A 25,169-nucleotide genomic window follows, 5' to 3' on the forward strand; every position below is an offset into this window, starting at 1 on the left:
TGTTTCTATAATCTAGTCAAGTTGATTTATTGCATAAAAAAACAACCGTCTCTCGGTTAAGAACGAAATTAATTGTTTGGCCCATCCATAAAAAAAAAAATAGTTGGGTTGGGCTTAAGGCTGTATAATTTTAATTAGAAAGAAAAAAATAGGAAATTAATTTTATGTTTTTGGATGGTCCATTTTCATCCCTCAATGATCCGAGGGTGAGTTCAATCTTCAGGTTCCCAAGCCCATCACAATCATTGATTGAAGCCTTGGATGATTCATTTTCATCTCTTGATGATCCGACCGTGAGTTCAATTTTCCGGTTCCCAAATCTATCACAACCATTGGTTGAAGCTCATTTACCCAAAAGCCAAGGTTGAGAGGACTTGCTTGTTCCTTATTTAGCACATCGGTGGATTCAAAGACACATATAGTATGATACGTATGGTTTTTAAAACCGAACCGGTCAGGGGTCTGGTTACCGGTTTGAATGGTCCAACCGTTCGACTTGAACAGCCAGCCCATTCTGACAAAAAAAATAAAAAAAATAAAAAAAATTAAGAAATTTGAAAAACGGTCAAAACTGTTCAAACAGTTCGAACGGTTAACCAGTTGGTTCAGCAGTTCGCTGACCAAAATCAACGGTTTTGGGGTCTAGTCTGGTCCGTTTTTGAAAACCATGATGATACGCATGAATATTTTTAACCTATTAGTCTTAAAATTTAATAAAGGAGAAAAATACTTACATCGACTACTATTGTATACTCATTATTAAGGCCCCGCTCGCTTTTCTGTAAGTTATTTATCTAGGTAAATGCACTTACCCGAGTAAGTGTTTCCCAGGAAAGACTTACCCAGGTAAATGCATTTACCCATGTTCTTTTATTTTCCAAGTAAATAAGGCAATGATCATTTTAGCTATAAAAAATCATTATTAAAAGGGGCATTTCTGTCACATTCAAGTACTAGCAACTTTCCCCCATGTGGGAAAGTTATTTACCAACCTAGGAGATAGGTATCACTTATTTGGGTAAGTGATCATCATGAAAATAAATTTTCCCTAGTCCCTACATAAATCTATACTGCTTTAAAAAGCATGAATAGCCACAAGAATATTTCTGAAATTTTTAAGGACAAAAGTTATCCCTCCATATTTAAATTTATTGATAAAAAATGAGGGCAAATAGGGTAATCAGTTATTGATATTAAATGAGTTGAAAAGATGTAAATTTAAGATATTCAATGCATTTAATTACCTCTCATTAAATCCAACATTTAAGGAATTAAATTGCATTCACCTTCATTAAATCATATATTTAAAACACTTTTGTTTCTTCTCATCATTAAGTTATATTAATCAAATCCATACATAATAAATTAATAATTCCAATAACATAAAAATTTATACTTTCAAAATATACATAGGAAAAATGGTGTTTTCATCTAGGTGGTGGTAAGAAATTAAACCATTTTGGATCAAATGGGTTAATCCATGCTGCCACAATTAAATAATAAAATTTAGAAATAGATAAAATGCAAAAATATAAAATAAAAAATAATTGGGAACATTTTATCATCATATATTTGACATATTAAAAAATAATGAGTATGATAAATAAGGAATATTTTTATTAATGGTGTAAGTTGAATGTAAAATGTAAAACTAATTGAATATATTCTCTCATTAAACCCTATATTTAAGATATACTTTTTTTTCATCATTAAATTCATTGGATTAAAGACACATTAATTTTAATAGTATCAAAATAAATATTTTGAAAAGTAATTTGAAACCAATTTTATCAAATACTTCTTAACAATATGAAACCCATGTTTTTTAAGGGGTAAATTTCTAAAACCTCCCATGAAGTTTTTGGCCATTGTTGAAAACCTCGCCTAAAGTTAGGTAATTGCAATAAAGGGGTGGATTCGAGCCAAGCCAAGCCGAGCCAAATACTTGGCTATTCGAGCTCGATTTGCAGGAATAGTATCAGCCTCGAGGTCGAGCTCGAACTCGATTCGAGCTAGATACTTGAGCTCGAGCTCGGCTCGGTTCATAACTCACAAGTTCGAGCTCGGCTTGGCTCGAGCTTAACTATAATCCAAGTTTTTTTAGAAAAATAAGAATTATATGTATAAAATTATTATTTTATTTTATTTTTTAGACAAAAAATTAAGAATTATAAAAACTATTTACTGTTATACATAAAAATTTATATTAATACAAATATTATTTTTTATATAATAAAATTATTTATTATATATATTTATGTATATTTATTATGTATGCATGTATATATATAATAAAAATTATTTACTTAATACTAGGCTCGCAAGCCTCATGAGTCGAGCTTCATTGGGCTCAAGCTCGACTCGACTACCAAATGAACCTATATATCGGCTTGAAGTTTGGTTTAAACTGAGCCAAGCTCAAATAGCTCGTAAAAGGCTCAACTCGTAGCTACCCTATGAGCTCCGAGAAGCTCATGGCCAGTTCAAAGAGATGGAATCGCCACCCATTTTTTAGAGGAAATGGGCCCTCATTTTCAGATTTGAAAATTTGATTTAAGTCTTTGATAGTGACTCCGTTCTCCATGGAAAAAGCACACAATCGAGAGATTTCGGGTCCCAAGGATTGGGAGAGGGAATGTATTAGGCACCTCTCTCTCCAAGCTAGTGTAGCAGCCCAAAACGGGAGTTGTTCAGGCTCAGTTTCTTTTGGAGAAAACATAAATGGTTGCAGGAATTTCTTAAATCTGGAGGAACATGCTTTCCAACTTCTCCTAAGACCGATTTTGAGGTCATGTTATCGGGTCTTAGGTATTGATTTCTCTAAGATCCTCGCCTCTCTACATTTGTTCTTAGTCAAGAATAAATTGCAAACGATGGTTCTCCAATATTTCATAACCCTAAGCAAACTAGAATAACTAAAAAAAAAAAAAAGACTTACCTTTCATATGTGCCTTGTCGAAAGTTTTCCAACAGCTAGGAAGAGATAAAATGAAGTTCAAATGGATTATTGAGCTAGGGAGTGCTTCTAGTTTGCAACAACTTTCACTTGAAAATGGAGAAAACAAATTTGAAATTTGAGGTTCAGAATACCTCCGAATTTCGGGTGAACAAGAGGCAGTATATGGGCTAGGAGGAAGCTCTCTCTCTCTCTCTCTCTCTCTCTCTCTCTCTCTCTCTCTTTCTCTAGGGGATTCTCCCGATGTCCTCTCTTCCCTCTCTTCTCTCTGGTCACCCCTTCCTCAAGTTGCCTCCCTTTGAGCGTGAATTAGATTTGTATTTATAGATAAAGGAAGGGGAGTCAGGTATGTATTTGCTCAGCTACAATGCATGGATTCAACAAAGGTTTTTCATACAAATAAGTAAAGATTCTTCAAAGAAATAGATGTTTAGTCAAGCTTTTTTGTTTGGTGAAACATTTTATTCGATTTGGGGGTGGTTTTCACAGGTTTTGTGCATCCAATGGGAGCTTAGGGCACGCCTGTCATGGTAGTCTTGTATTTGGGGGTGCTAGTGGCAAAAAAATGTAAAGTTAATGAACTTTTAAATGTAGTTTTGTATTTTCTTAACTTTAAGTGGGGATCTATTTGGTATTTTAAGCTTTTTAAGCCTATTAGACTCTGTTTCATTGGTTCAGGTGTTCTAATAAGTCAAGAATGAGTTTGACATCAGCCATCACCCTTTTAAGGCTTCAGGTTAGGATAAATGATGTAATAATTTAATCTGGTGCATCAAAATGATATCTTTCTAGTTTAACAGTCAAACAAACGAATTAAGATGTGAAATTTGATGTACTAGGTTTTTTTGGGTCTTTGAACATAATGGTTATGTCTTATTGGTCAAATATGGCCAGGATAATTGAGATCTATGGCTAACAAGCTTATGCATTTTGATTTGAGTTAATAATCTTTTTAAAATAATTAATTACTTTTAAAACTCCAGGTTTTCATTTTTTCTTATGTATGAATGTTTTTTTTTTTTTTACTTTTTTTTATTTGTTTTTTCAAAAAAAATCTGCCTTGCTTCATGTGGGCCATGCCTCACCTTGCATAGTGCACCTTGCACCTCAAGTGCTGTAAGGCTTTGTTTTGGTGCTTTTCTTGCACACTTAGTTTTTAAAACCCTACGAATTCCAAATGATTTTCTTGCACACTTAGCTTTTAAAACCCTAAATAGAGAAAAAAATGAAGAAAAAAACTTTGCACCCATAAAAAGTTTGTTGCACCCTTTCTTCTTCCACAATCCTTCTTATCCACTTTTCTTTTTACAGGAGTCTAACACACTTCAAACTCTTTCTCACAAGTGAATACTGCCAGCCCACATTAAGGTTGATGGTTCAAACTACAATATGAAAATACAAAGCTAATTTTGAGCTTTCTCAGCTGAAGCTAATAGAGGATCCCACTTGCCAAGGAAGAGGAAGTTGGAACCCAACAATTTTGGTGCATTAAGTTTATCTTAATCAAATGATTGGGGGGGCCTCTCTTTTTTCCTTCTACATCATTATTTTTACCATTAAGCTTATTTCCTGCTTGTTATCTAACATTCTCTTCAAGACTGAGCTTAGAGCATGTGAAGTTCTATAAAAATTACAAACTATATTAGGTTTGCATTTTTCACATATTTGTAAGCAGTTTTGACTCTTTTCCTCTTTTGTCCTGTATATCACTTGAGATTATTACTGTTTTCTGACTATTGGCAGCTGTATTCGGTTCATTCTGTTGCCTTGGTAAATCATGTTAATCTGCCAAGCAGAGTTTTTTTTTTCTTTTTTTTTTTAGATTTTGCTTTTAAGGTGATAGCCTTAGCCCGTATAAGGTCAGAGTCAATTCTTCAAAATAATGAACATGGCAAAAAACATTAACACTAATATTTCAACTTGTGTCTACACTTGGATGGCATGCCTTTACTTGGCATATAGCATGACACTTGTAATAATCCAATGATGTTCAAGCTGAAGTCAATAGAAAATTTGGCACTTTGATTTTTAAGTTCTTTTAACTTTTGTAATTATTATATTCACTTTATTTGATTTGACTATTTGTATAATCAGAGTATTTAGTTGCAGCCACTTCCTTATGCCATGATTTCTAGAGGTTGATGTTCCAGACTTTTGTGAACATCTTAACTTGGCACATGTACCATGTATTGAAGTCACACCCCTTAAGCTGGCTATTCTGCAGTTTCTCGGTTGAAAGTGCTTTTGCTGGATATGGGCACAACAATGGAATGTGTATCTTGATGTGACCCATTTTTGAGCTACAGTTTCAATTTTGAATGGCTAGTGCTGTCATTGCATTTCTATGTGTGTAATATATCTATATCCAGTTTGTTTTGGTAAACTGTGAGTCTGTGAAGTTAGTTTCAAAGTATATATTTGCAGCTATTTGTGTCCAACATCCTATTCATGATGATCGTGCATTGAGATTTTAACATATAGTGACTCATGCATGTAAAAAGAGAATATGGCTTGAGCGCTTTTTTGTTTCTTTACCATGCAAACCATTAAATTGATTCATGTTTATTCTCTTAATCTCTTTCGTTTGCAGATTGATGAATTGGTTGTGCAGGCATTCAGAGTTAAACTGACAAATAAGGAGAGAAAAGAGATTGAATCCTTTACCAGTGTCTTATCTGACATGCATTCTTCTTTAAAGGTTGTTCTGCTAACTGGTTTTGATAGCATTTCATAGTTTCATATACTTAGGGTTTTGATTCAATAAGAGGTCTGTCATATGAAGGGGCATTTTTCACCAGTGGATTGTTGTTGGATGGGAAACGTGATAGATATGTTAACCAGATATGGCAAGGGCAGGGCTGGACGAGGTGCTCCCTCTAGGCCTGCCCATGGGCTGCACTTCAGCCCAGGACTTGGCCCATTCAAATTTTGGCAAGAGATAAGCCTGAGCCCAGTCCACGAACAGGTCTGGTTCCCTCATGTGAAGGGCCCTTTATTGAATTGAAATCTTAATTTTTCTTGCAAGATTCCCAAGATTCCATTGGTACAGTTCAAGAATAAGACAGCAGAACCCTTATCCAGTAAAGCAATAGCTGCAAATGAGGAAATAACCAATTTTGTTGAGAGTCCCAAACAACCAGAAACTGGCTCCCTCGTCTCTCCTTCACCCCCTGTTTCTTGGCGTGCTGACTGCACTGTTGAAAGAGGAAAGCAATTATTTCTGCTCACACCACTTCCAATATCAAAAACTTTATCTTCCAGGAGTCAAGGCACATCTAGACCAGCATTTGAAAGAATTAATGATATGGATCCTCCAAATACTACAATTGGCCCACCTCCATCACTGACTATTTCTAAAAACAAGAATGATGATTTGCTGGAAAAATTAGAGTTGAAGCCAACACCAAATAAAAATCCTCGTTCTCCTGCTACCCAGATGGAAGGTACACTTGGATGTGGGCTAATTACTCCATCAAGATTTTTGAAGAAAGACCACTCTATGTTTCTAATGACCCCATGCTTAAAAATGTCACCTCCAAAATCTTGTTTGTTGCTTGAACCAATCTCTGAATCCTCTCACCGAGTCAATGATGAGTTTCCTAAATCAACCTCTTTTGTGGTTGGAATTGAAAATTGTGGTGACTAGATCTCTGAACTTTCAAGCAACCAAGTTTCAGAGAATTTGGTGTTAAAGTATCCAGAGCTCTTTGGACCACAGCCACCTCATAAATGGGGAACTGGAAGGAAAGAAGTACAAACATCCCCAGGTCGGTTTATATCACCTCCCCAAACTTGTGTGTTAATGGAGCCACCTGACAAGATGTTACCAATGCATTCAGCTGCTTACAGAGGGTCTTCAGGTATCATGCTCGATGAGCAAGCGAGTCTGAAAGCTAAAAGAGGAAAGGGTGTGCGGGGAGACTGTAACATAGCCAGAACATCATGTGATCAAGGTATTATCAATTAAATTTTCTTGTTTGTTTTCATATTTTAGTGTTCCTTCAAAATTCCAACTAAGGACATCCTTGAATTCACTACTCCCTGTTTTCATACTTCCAGAACATTTTGGTCCAAGCTTAGGACTTTTAGAAAGCACACCCATGTGGAAGGAGTTAGACAGTGTCAACTAAACTAGTAAGCACCCTGGCGAAAACACTTTGAAGAGGGAATTGTGGACTAAATTTGAAGCTGCAACCACAAATTCTATGCATTTTAATATATCAATTTTCCGAGAGACAGGCAGAAAAGGGTTTCTTGATAGACTTGATGAGGTTTCATGTGAGGAGGCACCATCATAGGTGTTGTGCATGATGCAAAATCTTGATCTGTAAATTGGGATGGCTCTATTTTGTATTTTTACTGCCACAGAAGCTAAAACTTATACTTTTGTTTATACTTGGTTGACAGATAATTTTTTTTGTTTTAGTCCTCGAGTTGAAGCTCGCAATGATAAAATCGTCATGCCATATAACTAACTAGTAACTAGGCACCCTCACTGTTTTCTTTTTTTTTTTTGTGTCTGTAGAACAGAAGGTGCTACACAAGACGGGGTAGCCCGTCCCCAGAAGTCAAAGAAACATGCAGATATTGTTCAAAAGGGCCATTGCTTGGTGTGGTGGTAAAATCTTGGGCTGAAGATCATGAAAAATATGGATTTGAGTATGAAAGTGGTTGTTTAATGCAAAAAGGGTCTGATTATGATATCAGAAAGGGAGGTTTGATTTCTCAAATCTTTATGCTGTTTGTCTTCATTGAGTTCACCTCTCTCAAGACACCAGATAGATGGGACTAGCATTGAGTATTAGTCTTTTTAATGCCATGATGTTGTTCATGCATGTTTGATGTTTCTACAATTTGACTATGATACATGATACTTGCAAACTGATAACCAATCAACTGGTATTAAAAAAGTGGTAACCAAGCTGAAGCCATCAAAATTTACAAGAACAGGAGTTCTGATTGGTCAAAGTTCTACCGGAAAGGCATCATTGAACTTGCCATGTTTCTAATATGATTGTATATACCATCTATTTTATTTGCCTATTTTGGGTCTGATCATGATAAAAAAAAGGCATGGTATTTTTTTGGTAAACAAAAAGGGCATGGCATCTAAATAAACTTATAACCAATCGACCAGTATTAATTATAAGGAGCTTTTTAGTACTTAACATGATAATTTTTCAACGTGGGATTTGAATCTGCGTTTCTGTTGGGACCAATGTTTTTAAAACCAAATCAGACAGAGAATGGGTCCGGTTCTCAGGTCGAATGGCCTGACCATTTGAACCGAATGGAAAGCTCATTTTGACAAAAAAAAAAAAAGTAAAAAAAGCCAAAAACCATTGTTTGGGATGACGGGTTGATGGCCCAAGTCAGCTATTTGCTGACCAAATCAACAGTTTTTGTCCAAAAAAGCGGTTCTAAGTTGAAATGAAATCACTTAGGTGACTGGTTCCTGTTTTTTCTGGTGTGATTTTAGAAACGTTGGTTGGAACTACCCAACAAACATGCCAACCAAGCCACTACTCGGTTGCTAATTATGAGGAAGTTTGCACTTAGAACCTTCTCCACTGGCCACTCACCACCAAAAAATGAAAATAACTTCAACTGCTATGCGTAAACAAGTGCATCTTTGGGCCACCGCTACCAAAATTGATGTTTTTGTTCCAGCCATGGTAGAATCTTGGTAGGAGGAAGGTGATGCCATTGACAATGGAGTGTTCACTTCGGTAGCCCTTCTATTGCTGAAAGATTATAGAGACAAAAAAAAAAAAACTTTTATTTAAATGTTTCATTTTGAAAATTTAAAGAATAATGATGGGTAAAATAGTATTTTTTTCTTTCTTTTTTTGGTAATGAATGCTAACAATAGTAGGATTTAGTCAATTCTCATAAAACTTGAGAGTACTTTTCTAAACAGTAGGGGTGAGAATTTTCTAAAACCTAGGGTACTTTAGAATATGACAATGGGAGATATTTCCAATGTAAAGCTGTAAGTTGAATTTGGTTTGTGTGGAAGCAAAAATAAGTTGAATTTGGTTTGAATATGTTTTTGAAAACATACTAATGATGATTTTTAAAACAGAAAAAAAAGGGAGCAAAAGGTATTATTGGATGAAAGCATTCTTTTCAAACCAAAATTTCAAGAACACGTTTTGAAAACAAAGCATATATATAGTAAAGAACACACCTTTTTTTTTATGTTTTGGTGTTGAGAATCAATTTGTAATTTTGTTTTGAAATAATATGTTTTTTATTTGTTTTTGAAACTCGGAACAAGAAAATCTATTCAACACTGGAGAAAACCCCCTTAGATTGGTTATCATTTTTTGTATCATTTTATTTGTTATTATCCCACGAGGGAATAAAAGATTAGCCTGAAATTATCATTTTTTGTATTCTCTTATTGCTATGATCCAACGTCTTTGGGTTTAGGCCTTGGGGTGGGTGGGACGTGGGAGGTAGTTGGAAAACCGTTATCTAGATTCTAGTCTAGACTACAGTGGGCCATCATCGTACTGTCCATCAGGCAACTCGGGTTGGACATTGCAGTTTGCTGGCTAGCAGAGTGTCAAAAGATGGCACGTCCATAATGAGCAAAGAAAACAAAGGTGTATGATTGCGCGACATACTTTATTAACATATAACAGGAAACAGTGTATAGAAAAAGTTCTTTTAAATACCCTTTTCTCGCGGCATCTCCTGCTGGTTCTAAAACCCTTGCTCAGTTGCTCTGGCATAAACCTTCCGAAAACCTTCGAAGTTCGAATCCTCCTGCACTACTGATGGCGAAACCAAGCTCTTGGGTCCCGCACATTGAAGCCTTCGTCGATTCCACCCGCTCCTCTAATCAGCAGGTTAAGCTCCACTTTTCTTCTAGTTCTGACATACTATCTTCCATTTTTTGTGTTTTGTTATATTTAATTTGTTTTTTTTTTCAATCTCGTCGACGTGGAAGTCATGAAATCTTCTTATTTTATTCTGGGAGAAATCTTCTTCTTTCAATATATTAATTTTGTGTTCGTTTATCTCGGATTGCTTGAGTTAAGTCTTGTTTTGCTTTGCAGAATGAAAGTCTAGAAGCACTTGCTTCACTTTTGAGGAATGATGTCCTAACCATGGAATTACTGGTGAGTTGCTTTGGGTCTCTGTATCCCTATAATTAGGTAATTAGGTTATGCATCCATGTATTGGTAATTGCTCGTCAAGTAACTTTATTTTTTCCTTGTTTTTTTTTTTAAATTTTTTATTTAGGTTAGAGAAATGGAAATGTATTTGACTACTACAGATAACGTCATTCGATCAAGAGGTACCTTTTCCTTGCTCAGTGTTGATTTTGTCATGTCTTAATAGCTTGCTTTTTCTTTTTTGTTCCTTTTCCATAATACGTATTGAACATTATTGTTGGTATAACACCTAATTCGTGATCACATGCTCTTATATTACCTCCGAAGGGAACATGGCACTGGTACCCCTTGCATCACGTTGACTCTAGACAGCCGTACCATTTCTTTTTAGGACTTGTTAGTCTTTAACAATGGGTGGTGTTGGCTACCGGGTGTAACATTGATTATATGCTTCACTTCTAGAGAGGGTGGAATTAAGGATTTAGTGGGAAGATTTATCAGAAGGGCAATATTCATGCAGTGATGTGGGATGTGTGTGAAGAGGGAAATAAATGCATTTTTGAAGACAAAGAAGCATCTCTTGGGGCTCTATGGAGCCATTTCCTCCTCCTCAGTTGTTGGGCGTTGGTCACTGATTAGCTTAGAGTGATTTTATTCAACAATTTCTGGAGGGACTTGCCTGGAAGTCTACACTTTTTACCTAGAGAAACCATCCTTAGAACAGCTCCCTCTCTCATTCCAAATGTGGAATTTAACCTACATTTGTTTGATGGAAGCTAAGATGCAGATCGAGTTCATCTAGTCATGGAGGGGTTTTGCTCAGGAGAGGTTGGAGCATTTGTTTGGACCTTTAATGGCTCTATTGGTGATGCTGATTCTATAAAGATCGAGGCATGCACTGTAAGTATGGGTGTATTCTTATTGTTAACCTATTGCAGGTTTCCTTTCTTGTCCTTGAAGGGGATTTGGATAGGGCTAATGCAATTTGTTGGATACAAAAGGTTAAGAATGTTCCATGGAAGTTGGCTCACTATGTATACAAAGTGAAGGAGACTGTGACCAATACCAATAGAATACCTAACTCAGATGGATTACTGTGAAGCCTTATATATAATGATTGCAGTTACCTTTTCCTAGAAAAAAGAATAAGGTGCAGAGAGTTCTTCATGGATCCTTTTGTAAGAGGGTAGATATACAACCCGTTTCAACCCGGTCTAATATCCAAACCGAAAGTGACCTGGTTGAAAAATTGTAGTCAGGGGTCAAGTAGAAAAAGCAGTTTACCACATGCTTAACTGTCTACCACTGGTGGCTAGCAGGCATAACAACTTGCCAACTTACCAATTCACCTGAAGGCAGGCTGATCCTCAGACTTTCAGAACCATTGGCCACCATCATGATCTCTTACACCTTCTCTCATTGCTTTTTATTGGGTAATTGCCTTTTCATGGGGTGCATGTTCTTTAAAAGAAGGCTGAGTTACTTGAAACTAAGATGAAAGGAGTCCTAAAATGTTTGGGGGATTGTCACATGCCCATTAGTGGGCCCACCTACCTAGGTGTTAGGGAGAGAATAAAAATTGTTAGCTAAGATCCACACAAATATTTATTTGAGTCAGTTAGAGTCCATGTGATGCGTCCAAGTTGAGTCAATTAATTGGGTCCATAGTGGATAGTGTAGAGAATGGGTGCATTGAGTTGGAACACGTATATTAGTGGGCCAAGTATTTAGGATATAGTTATAACAATGGATCAGTAAGTGGTCTATTTAAGTTGCAATTTTTCTCTAAATCAGATTATTATGAGAACGATCCCTTCTTAATTGGGAGTTATTCTCTTTGGAGGTCTTTGTCTCCCTTGAAGTAGACAGAATTTACGCTATGTCCTACCTGGGATTGTAACACATGGTATCAGAGACAGCCATGAATTTCAGATTTTAACACTGGCTTTTCCAGCTACAAGGAAAGGTTCAATTGTTGGTGACAAACAAAGAGAAGTTTAGGGAGAGAATGTTGCAGATGTTTGAGGCTCTCTCTTCTTGTCTCGATCATCTGGAAGCCTCATACTCACCTTGTGAGTTCAACCACTCTGTTGTTCATGCTTCCATCCACCAGTTGGATGGTGATGTTGATGACAAAGACATTAAAGCCCAAGTGCCCAACCAGCCAAGACGGTAGAAAAACAAAGGCAAGAACTGCTGGAGGAGCAAGCCAACTTTGAAATCGATGATGAAGAGGTAGAATAAACTGACACCATAGATTCCGAAGATGAAGAGCCCAACAAACAGGAGGTCGTTGCTGCTGTTCCTGAATATGCCAATGCTTCTTCCCCGTTTCCTCTCTCACCTGACCCAAAAAGTAAGAAATGGGGTTTTGAATGGGATAAGGATGTGCTGGTTTTGCAACTCAAAGATGGGTTCTCATTGGATGTCGAGGACATTGGATGCTTGAAGGCTGGAATTGATTCGTTAGAGAAAAACAAGGTGGTACACTTTCCTTTTGAGAAGTACCACCCTTTTTCTTCATCAGAGACATACAGAACACAGTTAGTGGTTACTCATACCGTTTCATCCTTGCAGGAACGAGCTTTTGAAGAGTTTGAGCTACTTAGGGAAGTGTTGGTGGTTGACAGCTTCCCTTTAGGTGTGGGAGACTCCCACAAGGGCAGAATTACTAGTTGCCCTTCAAGGGGGTGCCGTTTGTAGTACAGCTGGGAGAGGGACAACTAATCATGGAAGGAGACTCTAAGGTGGTTGTGGGATGGCTGCAAAAACTCGAATCTGTGATTTAGTGCTTTAAGACTGAAATAAAGAAATTCAAATGGCTGACAAGAAGTCTGTATGTCAAAACACAGTGGGTGGGGAGATCGGCAAATGCCATGGCTTGTTGTTTGGCCAAGCAAGGATGATTAGGGAACACTTGTATCGGTCACAGATGTAATTTTTTTTTGGTTTATATTGTGTGGGGAGGTCACAGCTTGCGCCTCTCCATGAGATACTTGCACCTGATTTTATCCACTTTCTAATGAAACTACTTCATTTTGTCAAAAAGAAGTGTTGATGGTTGATAAAAACGGGGTTCAGTCATCTTTGTTAAAACGTTGCAGAGCATCTATGCCCCAACAATCCGTAGTGGGACTAGAACGACAGATGATTCAACAACTTGTTGGTTCAGGCTTTCTACCAAGAGAGTTACACTATGTTTACACTACTGTTTGTTGCTGTCAGAATCTCAAGTTCCACTCTTCTCAGAGACCCAATTCCTCAAAAGAAATGCCTTCTAGACAGTTGGGCTTGTGGGGCGTGAAGGCCGGAGCTACAGATGGAATCGCTGAAATGATATCATTGTCAAAGTCTGTCAACAACATCAGTATAGGTTTCAGTTGCAGGTATCAAACTTCCTCCCCCTTGTACCCCAATGGGAGCTCCTCGTAGGTTAATCACCCGATGGCAGGGGAGGGAATTGTTGGCACTGCCAAAGCTGTACAGATTTGCAAGCAACAAGTAGTGGAGTCGAAGCATTTAATGAAATCTCTTCTGGAGCAAAGAGATGCTCTGGCATGGAGAATTTTTGCAAGGGCTGGCATTGACAATGTATTAGTCCTAGAACCTCTCTGGTTTTCCTTCCAACTGACTGATTGGACTAGGGTATCTGAAAGACTTTCAAAGAATCCAATTGTTCAGATCCTTGCAAGTGGGAAACGCCTGGATTGCTATTTCGTCTCCAAGCTCTTGAACAACGTCTTTGAGATCCAAGCATGTGGAGGTTTTGCATATACCGGTCCATATGACTATTTGCTTCTTAATGTCAGTAGAGCTCGAGCAGAACAAATCCGCCACTCAGTCGAGAAGGGATATGGAGTAAAGTCAGCATGGCAAGAACATCAAATGGACAAGAAAAGCCTACATGTGTTTGTGTAAATTCCTCAGTGTATTTGTATATGATAGGTCCTCATCTTCAGTGGAGATGCTGAAGAGGCATTTGCTCGTATCATAACTAAAGTGGAAGTTCCACTATATGGCTGTGACAGCTATGCCTATGTTCTTTTTTCACCTGGTTATGTGGGTCTTCTTATAATCTGCTGGAGACAAGCAAATTTACCAAAATTCTGTAGAGGTGCAGGCTCTTGTTAGGGGCAAGGGGTTTTTCTTTTACAAAGATGGACATTGCATAAGTTCTACTGTTGTATATCTGATTACTGCATCTGCTATTTCTTACTTGTATTCTCAAACATGGAGCGCTTTTTCTGTCAAATCTTCAAAGGCTGATGTTATGAAGGACTCACTGCATGGGTACATGGAAGCTAGAGACAATGTCAACAAAATGAGCCCAGAAGTATCTACCAGTGGCAACTACCAATGCTGATACAGCAGTGGTTGCAGCAAAGGAGGTTTGTCCAGCATTGGTTTACAACAGTGGCGAAGTAAGCGATGAATGCATGTTTGGAGACTTTGACCTTGAGGACAAGGCCAATTTCAAGGGCCAGGGAATGTCACATATCCATTAGTGGGCCCACCTATTCTAGGTATTAGGGAGTGAATAAAAATTTTTAGCTAAAACCTTTATGCACAAATATTTATTTGAGTCGGTTAGAGTCCATGTAATGTGTCCAAGTTGAGTCAATTAATTGGGTCCATGGTGGGTAGTTATGTAGAGAGTGGGGTGCATTGAGTTGGAACACGCATATTAGTGGGCCAAGTATTTAGGATATAGTTGTAGCAATGGGTCGCTAAGTGGTCTATTTAAGTTGTAATTCTTCTCTTAATCAGATTATTATGAGAATTATTCCTTCTTAATTGAGAGTTATATCTTTGGATGTCTTCATCTCCCTTGACATAGACGGAATTTATGTTACGTCCTACCTGGGATTGTAATAGGGATCAGTTCTCAAATCCTTGATTACTGTTGATTTTAGTAAAGCAACTTTAATTTTATGGCCATGAATAGTTTTACTTTTTGTTTGGTCTTGAGAGGCTTTATTTTTCCAAGTTGGAAAATGGGTTAGTTGTACTTTGTTCTCTTTAAGTTATTCATGTGAATTGGCACACCTAAGTGAGACTAGAACCAAGCTGATCCTTGATAGATGTCCATTGAAGAACTCAGGTTCTTTTGGCATGTTGGTTGTTTTCATGGATTTGGTGAGTAAACTTTCTTTGATTTCTTGGGTTTAGTTGATATCTATGGTTCTAGCATTGTACATGATTTAGCTTTCATTATTTGGATATTATTAATCTTCAATGCTGTGGTGGTGGAATGTGTGAGACTATTGTTGTCAGGTAGGAAGGTTACTTGATAATTTTCTAGTTTTGGAAGAACCTAAGAATTATGCTCTAATAAAAAGCCATTGTGCTCATGGCTTTCTTATTTTATTTTATTTTTTTTAAATTCCTTTTACTTTTGCCCTTTTCCTGTGTTTTCCACCGGAATTATATTCAATGCCTTATGCTGAAATTTCAGGTATCCTTCTTCTTGGAGAACTGCTTGCACGTCTTATGGTAAAGCCAGTTGAAAATGTTACTGTCCATAGCTTGATTGGATTCTTCACAGACAGGCTGGTGAGTTAGAGATATCTTTTGCACTGTTAGAATTCTTTTAGATCTATGATCAGGATTGGTATGTTCATTGTTTCATTGTATTTTTCATCTGCCCTAGGTCTTTCATCCCTTGTTTCTTCTCATTTGTTGTTTTGGTCTGTTTTTTTTTTTTTTTTGGTTGTGTCTCTCTGCCCTTTGGACATCATTGATGACTTGAGGACTTTTTCTTGCGCCTTTTTTGTTCACTAACTTGTCTATATTTAAAGCTCAAAATATATAATATCTAATCCATCTCAACTTAAAGGCTTAAGATTTTAAGAGTAAGTAAGAAGCTTAGCCAAATTCAGTTTTGTATTTCCAATGACTACCCTTTCTCAGGGAAATATTTTTTCTAAGTGGAGCAATCTAAATCTAAGCTCCTATTCTTCAGCTTTCATTCTTTGAAGTTGGCTTTGTTGGCATTCAGCTTTCAGCAATGTGACAGCTGTTGTTACATTTTATATTTATGATGTACAGGAAAATGGAGAAATGTTCTTTTATGCTAGAGATAATTACAGTAATTGCCTTGTTTTCTTTCTTTCTTTCTTTTTTCTTTTTGATAAATGACAAGGGAGAATTGTATTACTGTAAAGAGGGTAAGAAACTCTCAGAATTGACAAAAAGTATGACTATAATATCCACATGACAATATGGTATATTAAAAAATGATGGAGTTCCACTGATTCCGGGGATAATAGCCTCTGTGAATTAAATTTACATAATCTAATAATTGAAGGTGACTCCAAGGTAGTTATTGGCTGGCTGGAAAAAGAAGATAATGGACCTTGGGAATATGCAAATGAAAAAAAGAAATTCAAGTGGTTGTCAAGGGGTATGGTAGTAAGGCTTCAGTGGGTTAAAAGGAGTGCTAACTCCTTTGCTGATGCCTTAGCTAAACAGGGGGTATGAAGGGCTCAATCATTGTGGGCTTTGCTTGTAACTCTTTGATTGTACTTTGGCTGTCCTTGGGGAGGGCTAAGAGAGTTTACCCCTTCTCATGGATACTGTATTTGTAATCTTCATTTTTTAATGAAATCTTTGTTATTGATAAAAAAATCTGCAACTCCTCTCCTTCCAAATGGTCCAACAAATGACAAAGGGTAGTCACTTCCGTAGCAGCTTTTAGGTCAGAAACCAACATCTCCAACAAGACGTCAGCTCAGCACTAGAAGGGAAGATCCACTGTCTGTAACAACTGAAGAAAGTGGCACAAAATCATATAGGATTCAGGGCAATGTATAAGCAGATGAGTTAGCTGATTCAGGTGCCTCTCTGCACAAACAACATACATTCTCTAGCTCCATACCCCTTCTCAGCAAGGCGCCAATGGTCTGAACCTTTTCTCACTTGGCAGACCACACAAAAAAGATTGTCTTCGGAGGAACTTGCACCTTCCAAATATGCCCAAGGAATTGTAAGGAAGGAACCACTTAAAGCTCTGTAACAGGATTTGGTGAAGAGACCTGATTTCTCCAGCTTCGAAATTCTTGAATTCCCTATCACGAACATTGAAGTCGGGTAAATAGTAACTATTGAATATGCAACCAGTGGAGTTATGCTGAAACTTTGACCAATAGCAATCATGTATATATGGTTTTCAGATTATTTCTCTTCCCTCAGATGCTCCCCAAGATGGTGCCTACACTTTACTTTACCAGCCGGGACATTTTATCTACCTAGCATGTAACTCTTTCTTGAATCAGAAGTTTATTTGGTTTTGGTTTCCTCAAAAATTCTTTGATTGTTCTTGTTTCTGGGCATTCCCAATTGACTGAGGCCCAAGTCCTGTTACAGTACAAGCCACTATATTTGTCGGAACTGTTGCATTCGTTTTGATCGTTTAAGGGTGGATGAAAGGAATTCATTTATTTGCAAATGTCCAAAAGTGAAAAATGTGGGACCTTGAAATCATTATTTACGGGTAAGGAACAAAGGGGGAATGAAGAAGAATGGGTGTGGGTGATCTTCAGATATGACAAAAGAAAGAAGGAGAAGGGCATTGAGAAGTCTGAGGCGGAGAGTGTTGAACATGAAGTTGATTGAAGAGTTGTTTCTGATGATTGTGTCCCAGTTTGCTGCAACTGTAGCAGAATCGATGCTGGTTTGATTTCTGGAGCAGTGAGCCAGAAGGTGACTGATGCTAAAAATAATGTTCCCCTGATGGCGACGGAGGTTGGAAAGATTGAGTTCGGAGAAGTTGGTAAATGGAGGAAGGCTCCAGGCAGTGAGATTGGAAACTAAAATTTTCCTGTTTGAAGAGATAAAGGTAAGAAACCAGATCACGTTAAAGGTGCGAGAAGATAAGAAAGCAAAGATCTTTCTTCAGTTTGATGCTGTAGCATGGTTAAAAGGTTTTATGGATGTGGCAATAGTTTCAAAGAAAATCCACACTTGGAGGAATTTCTTCAAGATTAATGAAAAGATTTTCAAAGTGGAACTACGATTCAATCCTAGAGGTTGGTTCATCATGTTAATGGAATGGTACAACCAAGGAAGAAAACAAATAATTTGTGTTCCAATTGGAAAACATGGCAGAGGATGGGCTTCCTTTGCCAAGATGTTACAAGATTTCTTGTGAAAGGTGCTATGGGTGGCAATCTCTCAAGTAGAGATGAATGTATGTTCTCACAACCGACAACTGTTAAGCTGGGGGAAAAATTAGTGGTTTATGCTAATAAAAAGGTGATAAACTGACGAATGGTTGCAGATGACATGAAAGGAAATTTAACCCATATAGTGATTTGAAGCTCTTTCCATTCAAAGATGATAAAGCCCTCCTGGAGTTTGAAAGCTTATTAAACATGGAGATTCATGTTCCCTTAGTTCAGACTAAAAAAGGAGTGGTGACCACCGGGCGATGGAATCCTAGTGCTAATGCTATTGAACCAAAAGGAATCCCTCATGTTACGGTGCTTGGACTTCCCCTTCCATGTCAGATCATCAAAGACTTTCAAGATCATAGTAGAAAGGTGTGAAGGAGATTTAAAGGAGTTGGACACTTCAGATTTGAGTGTAGCAACCAGTTTGTTGGAAAGGGTACAACAAGACTCTATCCCTCACTCTCTGGATCTGGACTTCGATGGTGTCACTTTCAGAGTTTGGATTCTCTCATCGTTGGAGGCTTAGTTGTAGGAGAACTTGCTGAAGGTAGAAGAAGATGTTGACGTGGTAGAGCAATGAACATGTGGCACTGAGGGGTTGGGTGAGGAAAAAGCTCCTAGAAAGCAAACTCGTAGGTTACTATTTCTTCGAACGATCTTGCTTCATCCAAGCTAAATTGAAGGGAGGAGAGGTCTTTTGGAGAAGCTTTGGTTAACCCAAAAAATTCTTTGGAAGTTGAAAATGCGCCATGAGTTGAACCTTTAGGCGAACCAATACTCTCGTGTGAGTCACATGCCCCAAGTAGTACATCATGTGACTTGCAAATTGGCAGGTTAGAGGCTTTAATTATGCGATGGGAGATGGTAACTTTGATCCATTGTCATTGTCGATTTCATTTCATCGTGCCTCTATGAAAAAATAGGGGACATGTACTCCTAATCCTTTTGGAGGTGGATTTCAGGTGGATCGAATGAATGTAAAAAGCTCCTAGATGTGGAAACTTGTGCCGCCCCAGAATGCCATGTCTCCAAACAAGCCTAACCCAAGTTCTTCAAATGCTTATGAGAAAACTCAGAGGAAGAAAGTAAGTGGGATGATTGTTTTCCAGAGGAAGATTATGAAGCTGATCAACCATCAAGCATAGGAAGTATGGGTGCCACAAGACCTATAAAGTTTGGGACGATGATACCTTTGGAACAAAGTTATTGTTCGAAGATTCTATGGGTGTAACGCAGTCGTTGCCAAAGGAATCAGGTCTGGTTGCCTTAGATATGATGGATGTTACATCTAATGTCGACAGAGAAGAGTTGAAACAACCGAAGGACTGGAGGAGGCTTTGGAACATGGAGTCAAAACGTGGAATTTGGGTTTCATTAATGATCCTTACAACAAAGCATAGGAGAAACAATCCAAGGATGCTGTCAAAGTGTACCTATTAAGGATAATTGCGGACAAGTCTTGAACAACAAAAGGCTTACTCTACCGTGGAGCAAGGAGTCTATCATCCCCGGATCCCCCTTCTTGTTCTTTGCCTGATTTGGTTCCTTGTCCTTTCGTTTCTCCTTCTAACCTTGCTGTCCCTTTTAATGCAGATCCGGCTAGAGGCACTCCTATAATTGTTGATACTTGCTTTTATGCTGCCAACCTATTGTCGAGACTAGCATAGGAAACAATATTGAGGGTGAAAGGGGCCGAACTATGAACCTAATCATTGAAAATCTTATTGACAGGAAAAGATTCCTTTCCAGCTAGTATCGAACATGAAGACCCTTTATCCACTTTCCTTTTCACCCTAGTGGTAGAAGTGTTGAGTGGTATGATTGCGACTGCAAACACACAAGGTCTTATTTGGGGGTGGAGAATCAATAGAAATCAAGTATTTGTTTCCCATCTCCAATTTGTTTATGATACAATCTTGTTCTATGAGGATATTAATTTAGAGATGGTGAAAATTATGAAGTCATTGATAGACAACTTTGTGGGCATGTCAAGACTAAGGATAAACTGTAGCAAAAGTGGAATAGTTGGTGTTAACATGGAAGAGGGGGAACTCTCAAGCTTAGTTGGGGTGTTAGGTTGTGAGGTGAGGAGTTGGCATGTAACCTACCTAGTATTTACCTTTGGGGGGAAACCCAAGAGCTGATGGTTTTTGGAGGTTGGTCTTAGAGAGGTTTGCCAAAAGGCGAGCCCTTTGGAAAAGAAACTACATCTCTTTAGGAGAAAGAATCACTCCTAATTAGAGCCACCCTTGCAAATCTACCCATTTATTTCTTATCCACTTTCTAAGTCCCTTCAAGAATTGCTAGATAGATGGAGAAATTTATGAGGGATTTCTTGGCGAAACCAGGGGACAAAAAGAAGGATCATCTAGTTAAATGGGAATAGGTTTGCAAGCGTAAGGATCTAGGGGGTTTAGGGTTAGGAAATATCTTTCTCGAAATACCTCTCTCCTGGTTAAATGGTTATGGAGGTTCCTTCTTGAAAGAGACAAGTTATGGCACAAAGTTATAGCAAACATTTATGGTCAGGAAGGGTAATGGTTGGGATGCTAAACTCAACCCTCATTCTACTTTAGCTTCCCCTTGGAAAGTAATCAATGAGGTTTACCCCTTTGTTCCTAAGCTCTACTCGATTTGACTTGGGGAGGGGTGATGAAATTCGGTTTTGGGAAGACCTTCGGGTGGGGGATGCTCCTTTAAAAGATCACCTCCCAAACCTTTTTGCCCTCTCTAAACTTTAAAGATGCTTCTGTGTCCTTTTTTTACGCTTCCTCACCCTCGGGTCTCAATTGGGACTTGGGTTTTAGGAGAGGTTTAAGGGAGAGTGCGTGTCCATCTTTGGTTAACCTTCTTAATACCTTGGAGTGTACTTTTCTGAACCCGCCTTTGGAAGATTCTAGAACCTGGGTTCCATCACCAGATGGACTCTTCATTTGTTCCTCGTTTTTAAAGTTCTTAACTTTGCCTACTTCACAAGGGGTAGACTTCATAGTGAAAGAAGTGTTTTCTAAGCCTATGCACCTAAAGTTCAAGCGTTCTACCAGATATCTTTCCTTGGAAAGGTTAACACTTGTGACGTGTTGCAGAAAAGAAGGCCTTTTTGTTGCCTCTCTCCTCATACGTGCTTGCTGTGTAGGGAACATGGAGAAACCCTACCCCATTTATTTATTTCATGTCTCTTTGTCTCTCTTATCTGGGAGTTTTTCTATGATCTTTTCGGCTGCAGGTGGATCCCTCCTCAGGAGGTGGCAGATTTTTCAGGCCTAACTTTCTCAGGAGGGCAGATTGCTGGCCCTTTACTCTAAGTCAATTGCTGTGGACAACTCCATTAAAGCTGAAGTGCTGAACTATTGGCTTTACTATAGGGTCTTAGGATAGCGAAGCAATTGGGCCTTAGACAGGGGATTCCAAAGTTATCGTCCCTTGGGCAAGAAATAACAAACATATTCCATGGACTCTCAAGAATGCTTTCAAGGAAATAGAAAGTGCTGCAATAGAGCTGAATGCTGAATTTAAATGGGTTAGAAGAAGCGCAATGGGCTAGCTGATTCCCTTGCTAAACAAGGGGTAGATAGGTAGCAATTTTTTGGGCATCTTTGTAACATAGTATTGGTTTTCGGGCTCATGTTATGGTCATTAAATTAAACTTGTAATGTTTTCTCATATTTTAATATATTCAATATAAGTTTCATTGATCAACAAAAAAAGGCGACTGGTGCTGTATTGTCTTGGGTTGATTTCTCTCCTGAGGTGGAATATCTGGCTAGCCAACAAATAATTGTAGCTGTAATCTGTTTGCTGTTTGTTGGGAGGTTTGGGGGAGAGAAACAAGAGGATTTTTGAAGGAGAATGAAAAGCTTGGAAGAAGTTGGGGTGGCAATCTCTTCATTATCTGTTGGCTTGGTGTTGGTACTTCCAGTATTTGAAGGACTAAAGAAAGAAGATTTTGGTTCTCACATTTTTGCATACTTTGAATGCTTAAGATTGTTGGCTTAGTTCATGTACTCGTTTTTTTTTTGTGAGACTTATTCTTTGCTTGTTGTTTTGTTGTGGTGACTCCTGATCACCTATGTTAAATGTATCTTTTATTTTTACTAATAAAATTTTCTTTTTTATTTATCTTAAAAAAATTCTAGGGAAATTCTTAATTGAGCAAAGGATAGGTCAGGGGAGAGGATGAAGGAAGTTGCAATAGGGGTTGGGCATGTTGAATCTGGAAAGGTTTTAGGAGATGGTGATGGAGGAAATGAGGATAATGATGCCGTTGTTTGCGAATCTTCCTAGGTAAAGTGCTCTGATGCCATTTGTAGTCCTTCTGAGGAAGTGGTGATTGGAATGTTAGGTGTGAGTTTAGGTAGGAGGAGGGTGGCAGAGAATGATGTGGTCACAACTAAAGAGGTGGCTCCCAAGAAATCTTGTGGAGCAAGGAATACACACATTGTTCACATTACCGAGGTCATTTGTTGGATGAATCTTGGTTTTGTGGGGGCAAGACCTACAAAAAATTACAAAAAGGTTTATAAGAGGAGAGGGGGGAAGACAACCGTGCTAACATTCGAAGATGCTGGTGGCATGAACTTTCGGGTTAAGGACAATTCGGTCTCTTAGATGGGAATCTTTCAGCATGAAAAAGACAATGGTTGGCAGAAGGTCTGGAAAGCTTGATGATTAGGTGGGGAGGTCTGGAAAGCTTCCTATTAAGAAAAATGTGGAGAAAGACGTAATGGTTGGCAGAAGTCTTGGCTTGTTTTTTGGTAAGGGGAGGAGTTTTCTAGGAAGGCCTTTGAGGAGTTTGAAGAAAGTGGTAATTGGGGAGGGAGGAGAGATGTTGGATGGGAATACTAACCAGCAAGAGGAAGTGTTTGAAGGGGAGGATTAGGAGTTGGTTGCTTGGGTCTTGTGTGGTCTCGGAGCTCATGGAGGTGGGTGGAGGTATCCGGAAATGGTGCTTTTGGGTCTTCATTTTGATGATTGTTTTTAGTTTTGTGTCGTTGGTTGTAAGTTTGTATTAGTGTTTTTTTTTTATGTCTCTTGGGTGATTTCTTACCACCTTCGTTTTGTATTCTCTTTTTCTTTTTATTGTTGAAGATTAATTAGTTTTATGATGTTTTTCTGAGTAGATGTTTTATGTTAGTTGTTAGATAGGAGGTGGGGACCACAGTAGTTATGTGAGTCCAAATTTTATTATGTTTTTTGAGTGTTATATATGTTGTTTTATGTTTTGCCGCCCTATAAGGGCATAATTGTCTTTGTACTGTTCTATTATTTTAGTATAAATAATAAGTTAAGGGGGCGGCCAGATTATTGCTCTTTTCTTTCAACTTCTCTTCTTCTCCTTCTCTCTTCTCTCTTCAAGAAATCACCTTCTTTCATATTTTTTAATTCAACAGATTTCTATTTGGTATCAGAGCATCGACTAGGGTTTCTTGAAGCATTCTCATGCAGCCCTAGATCAGCCGATTGCATGAAGTAGTAAAGGGCTGATCGATTTGCTATAGATTGCCCAATTCTTGGAGTTTTTGGTGGGATCTAGTCATTAGGAAGGTGATCAACTGTTCGGCATCAAAATCAGGAAGAACTGGAGTATGGGGAAGAGTCCTAGAAAAGTTGGACTCTTTGTTTTTGATCTGATCTTGGGCGCTTAGGTATTGTTAGTTTTCTTTTGATTTTCTGAAGAGGGCGGTTTGGTTTCTAAAATTTTCTAGGCCTTTAGGAGTGATCGATTCACTTCTCTCTGTTGGGAGGTGTGGGGAGGAGAGAGATTTCCCTCCATCTAGGGTTTTCTTCTTCTGGAAGGGTTGGTTTCTGTGTGTGTGGTATTAAATTATTTTTTGAAGGTCTCCAATCAATTTTTTTCTTACTGTTGAATTGTTTGAAGTAAAATGGAGAGTTGGAATACAGAGATGAAATCTATCAGTATTGTGGGTCTGGGTGTTGTAGGTAGTAGTGATGTTTTTGGGTATGGGATCATTACTACAGTAAAACTTGATGGTACAAATTATTTGGAGTGGGCACAATCAGTAGATGGCTATTGGTGCCCGTGGAAAATTAGGGTATCTCACTAGGGAGGAGAAGAAACCTGATACACTCTTCTCGATGGGTGCAAGAGAATTACATGGTAATGTCTTGGCTGTGTAATTCTATGTTACCTCATATTGCAAAAAATTTTCTATGGGCTAATACTGCTAAGGAGATTTGGGATGGAGTGACTGAAACCTACTCTCAGAAGCAAAATGAAGCTAGAGCCTATCAGTTAAGAAATCAGGTGATAAGTATGAAGCAGGGAGAAAAACCTCTTGCTGTGCATTTCTCCATGCTGAAAACCCTATGGCAGGAAATAGATCACTAAGAAACTGTGGTATGGGAAAGTGTAAATGATGCAACAACTTATCACAAACTGGTAGAGAGGAATAGGGTTTTTGAGTTCTTGGCAGGGCTAAACCTTGAATTTGACATCGCTAGGCAACATATTTTTTCTAGGGATGGTGTGACACTCTCTTAGGCCTATGCTTTTGTCTTTGGAGAGGAGAGTAGGAGGAATGTAATGTTGAGACAGCCTGGGATTGATCAGTTGGCTATGGTTGGTACAACAAAACCTAAGCCGAATGGAGACAGGGGGAGTAGTGAGACTAGAAGGGAAGATAAGAAGGACTTGGTGTGTGATTATTGCAAGAAGCCTAAGTATACCAGGGACACTTGTTGGAAGCTTCATCCAAATCTTATGCCTGCTCGGATAAGAAATAAGAAGGGAAATACAAATGTAGCCACTATAGGAAACTCTTTAGCCCCTCTCTCCCAAATCGATTGGGAATCCATTGTAGTAGCAGCAGTGAGAACAGAATTGGAGAGGTTTGGACAGCTTATGAATTAGAAAGATTCACCCAGCTCTAGCCTTCCAAATGGACAACAGAATGT

At 38.3% G+C, this 25,169-nt stretch overlaps 2 protein-coding genes across 3 annotated transcripts in view; both read left to right on the plus strand.

The window, feature by feature from the left end:
- The first annotated feature begins 3,304 nt into the window (after positions 1-3,304).
- LOC148842510 (uncharacterized) lies at positions 3,305-6,602 on the plus strand. Its single transcript, XM_088957861.1, has 5 exons — positions 3,305-3,342; positions 3,446-3,523; positions 3,635-3,692; positions 5,547-5,654; positions 6,006-6,602. Exons 1-5 carry the CDS (start codon positions 3,305-3,307, stop codon positions 6,600-6,602), a joined length of 879 nt encoding a protein of 292 aa, XP_088813987.1.
- Positions 6,603-9,613: 3,011 nt separating this feature from the next.
- MET18 (ARM repeat superfamily protein) overlaps positions 9,614-25,169 on the plus strand; it is a 52,256-nt gene continuing 36,700 nt past the window's right edge. Inside the window, exons 1-4 of one of the 2 annotated variants that reach the window (XM_088959180.1) lie at positions 9,614-9,813; positions 10,024-10,086; positions 10,211-10,265; positions 15,539-15,636. In XM_088959180.1, coding sequence (XP_088815306.1) covers positions 9,742-9,813; positions 10,024-10,086; positions 10,211-10,265; positions 15,539-15,636 — 288 coding nt within the window. In that variant the 5' untranslated portion in view covers positions 9,614-9,741. The remainder of the gene's footprint in view (positions 9,814-10,023; positions 10,087-10,210; positions 10,266-15,538; positions 15,637-25,169) is intronic. The other variant, XM_088959181.1, reaches the window with a different exon arrangement.

The sequence above is a fragment of the Nelumbo lutea genome, chromosome 8, assembly GCF_056320005.1.
Source record: "Nelumbo lutea isolate HS-2025 chromosome 8, American lotus-T2T, whole genome shotgun sequence".
NCBI classification, from domain to species: Eukaryota; Viridiplantae; Streptophyta; class Magnoliopsida; order Proteales; family Nelumbonaceae; genus Nelumbo; species Nelumbo lutea.

Bases quoted from the DNA above. Each gene is read 5' to 3' on its own strand.
- LOC148842510 (XM_088957861.1), top strand. From the start codon at position 3,305: ATGTATTTGCTCAGCTACAATGCATGGATTCAACAAAG. The intron at 3,524-3,634 runs GTAAAGTTAATG...TCATTGGTTCAG, and splicing joins GGTGCTAGTGGCAAAAAAAT to GTGTTCTAATAAGTCAAGAA. The intron at 3,693-5,546 runs GTTAGGATAAAT...TTTCGTTTGCAG, and splicing joins TCACCCTTTTAAGGCTTCAG to ATTGATGAATTGGTTGTGCA.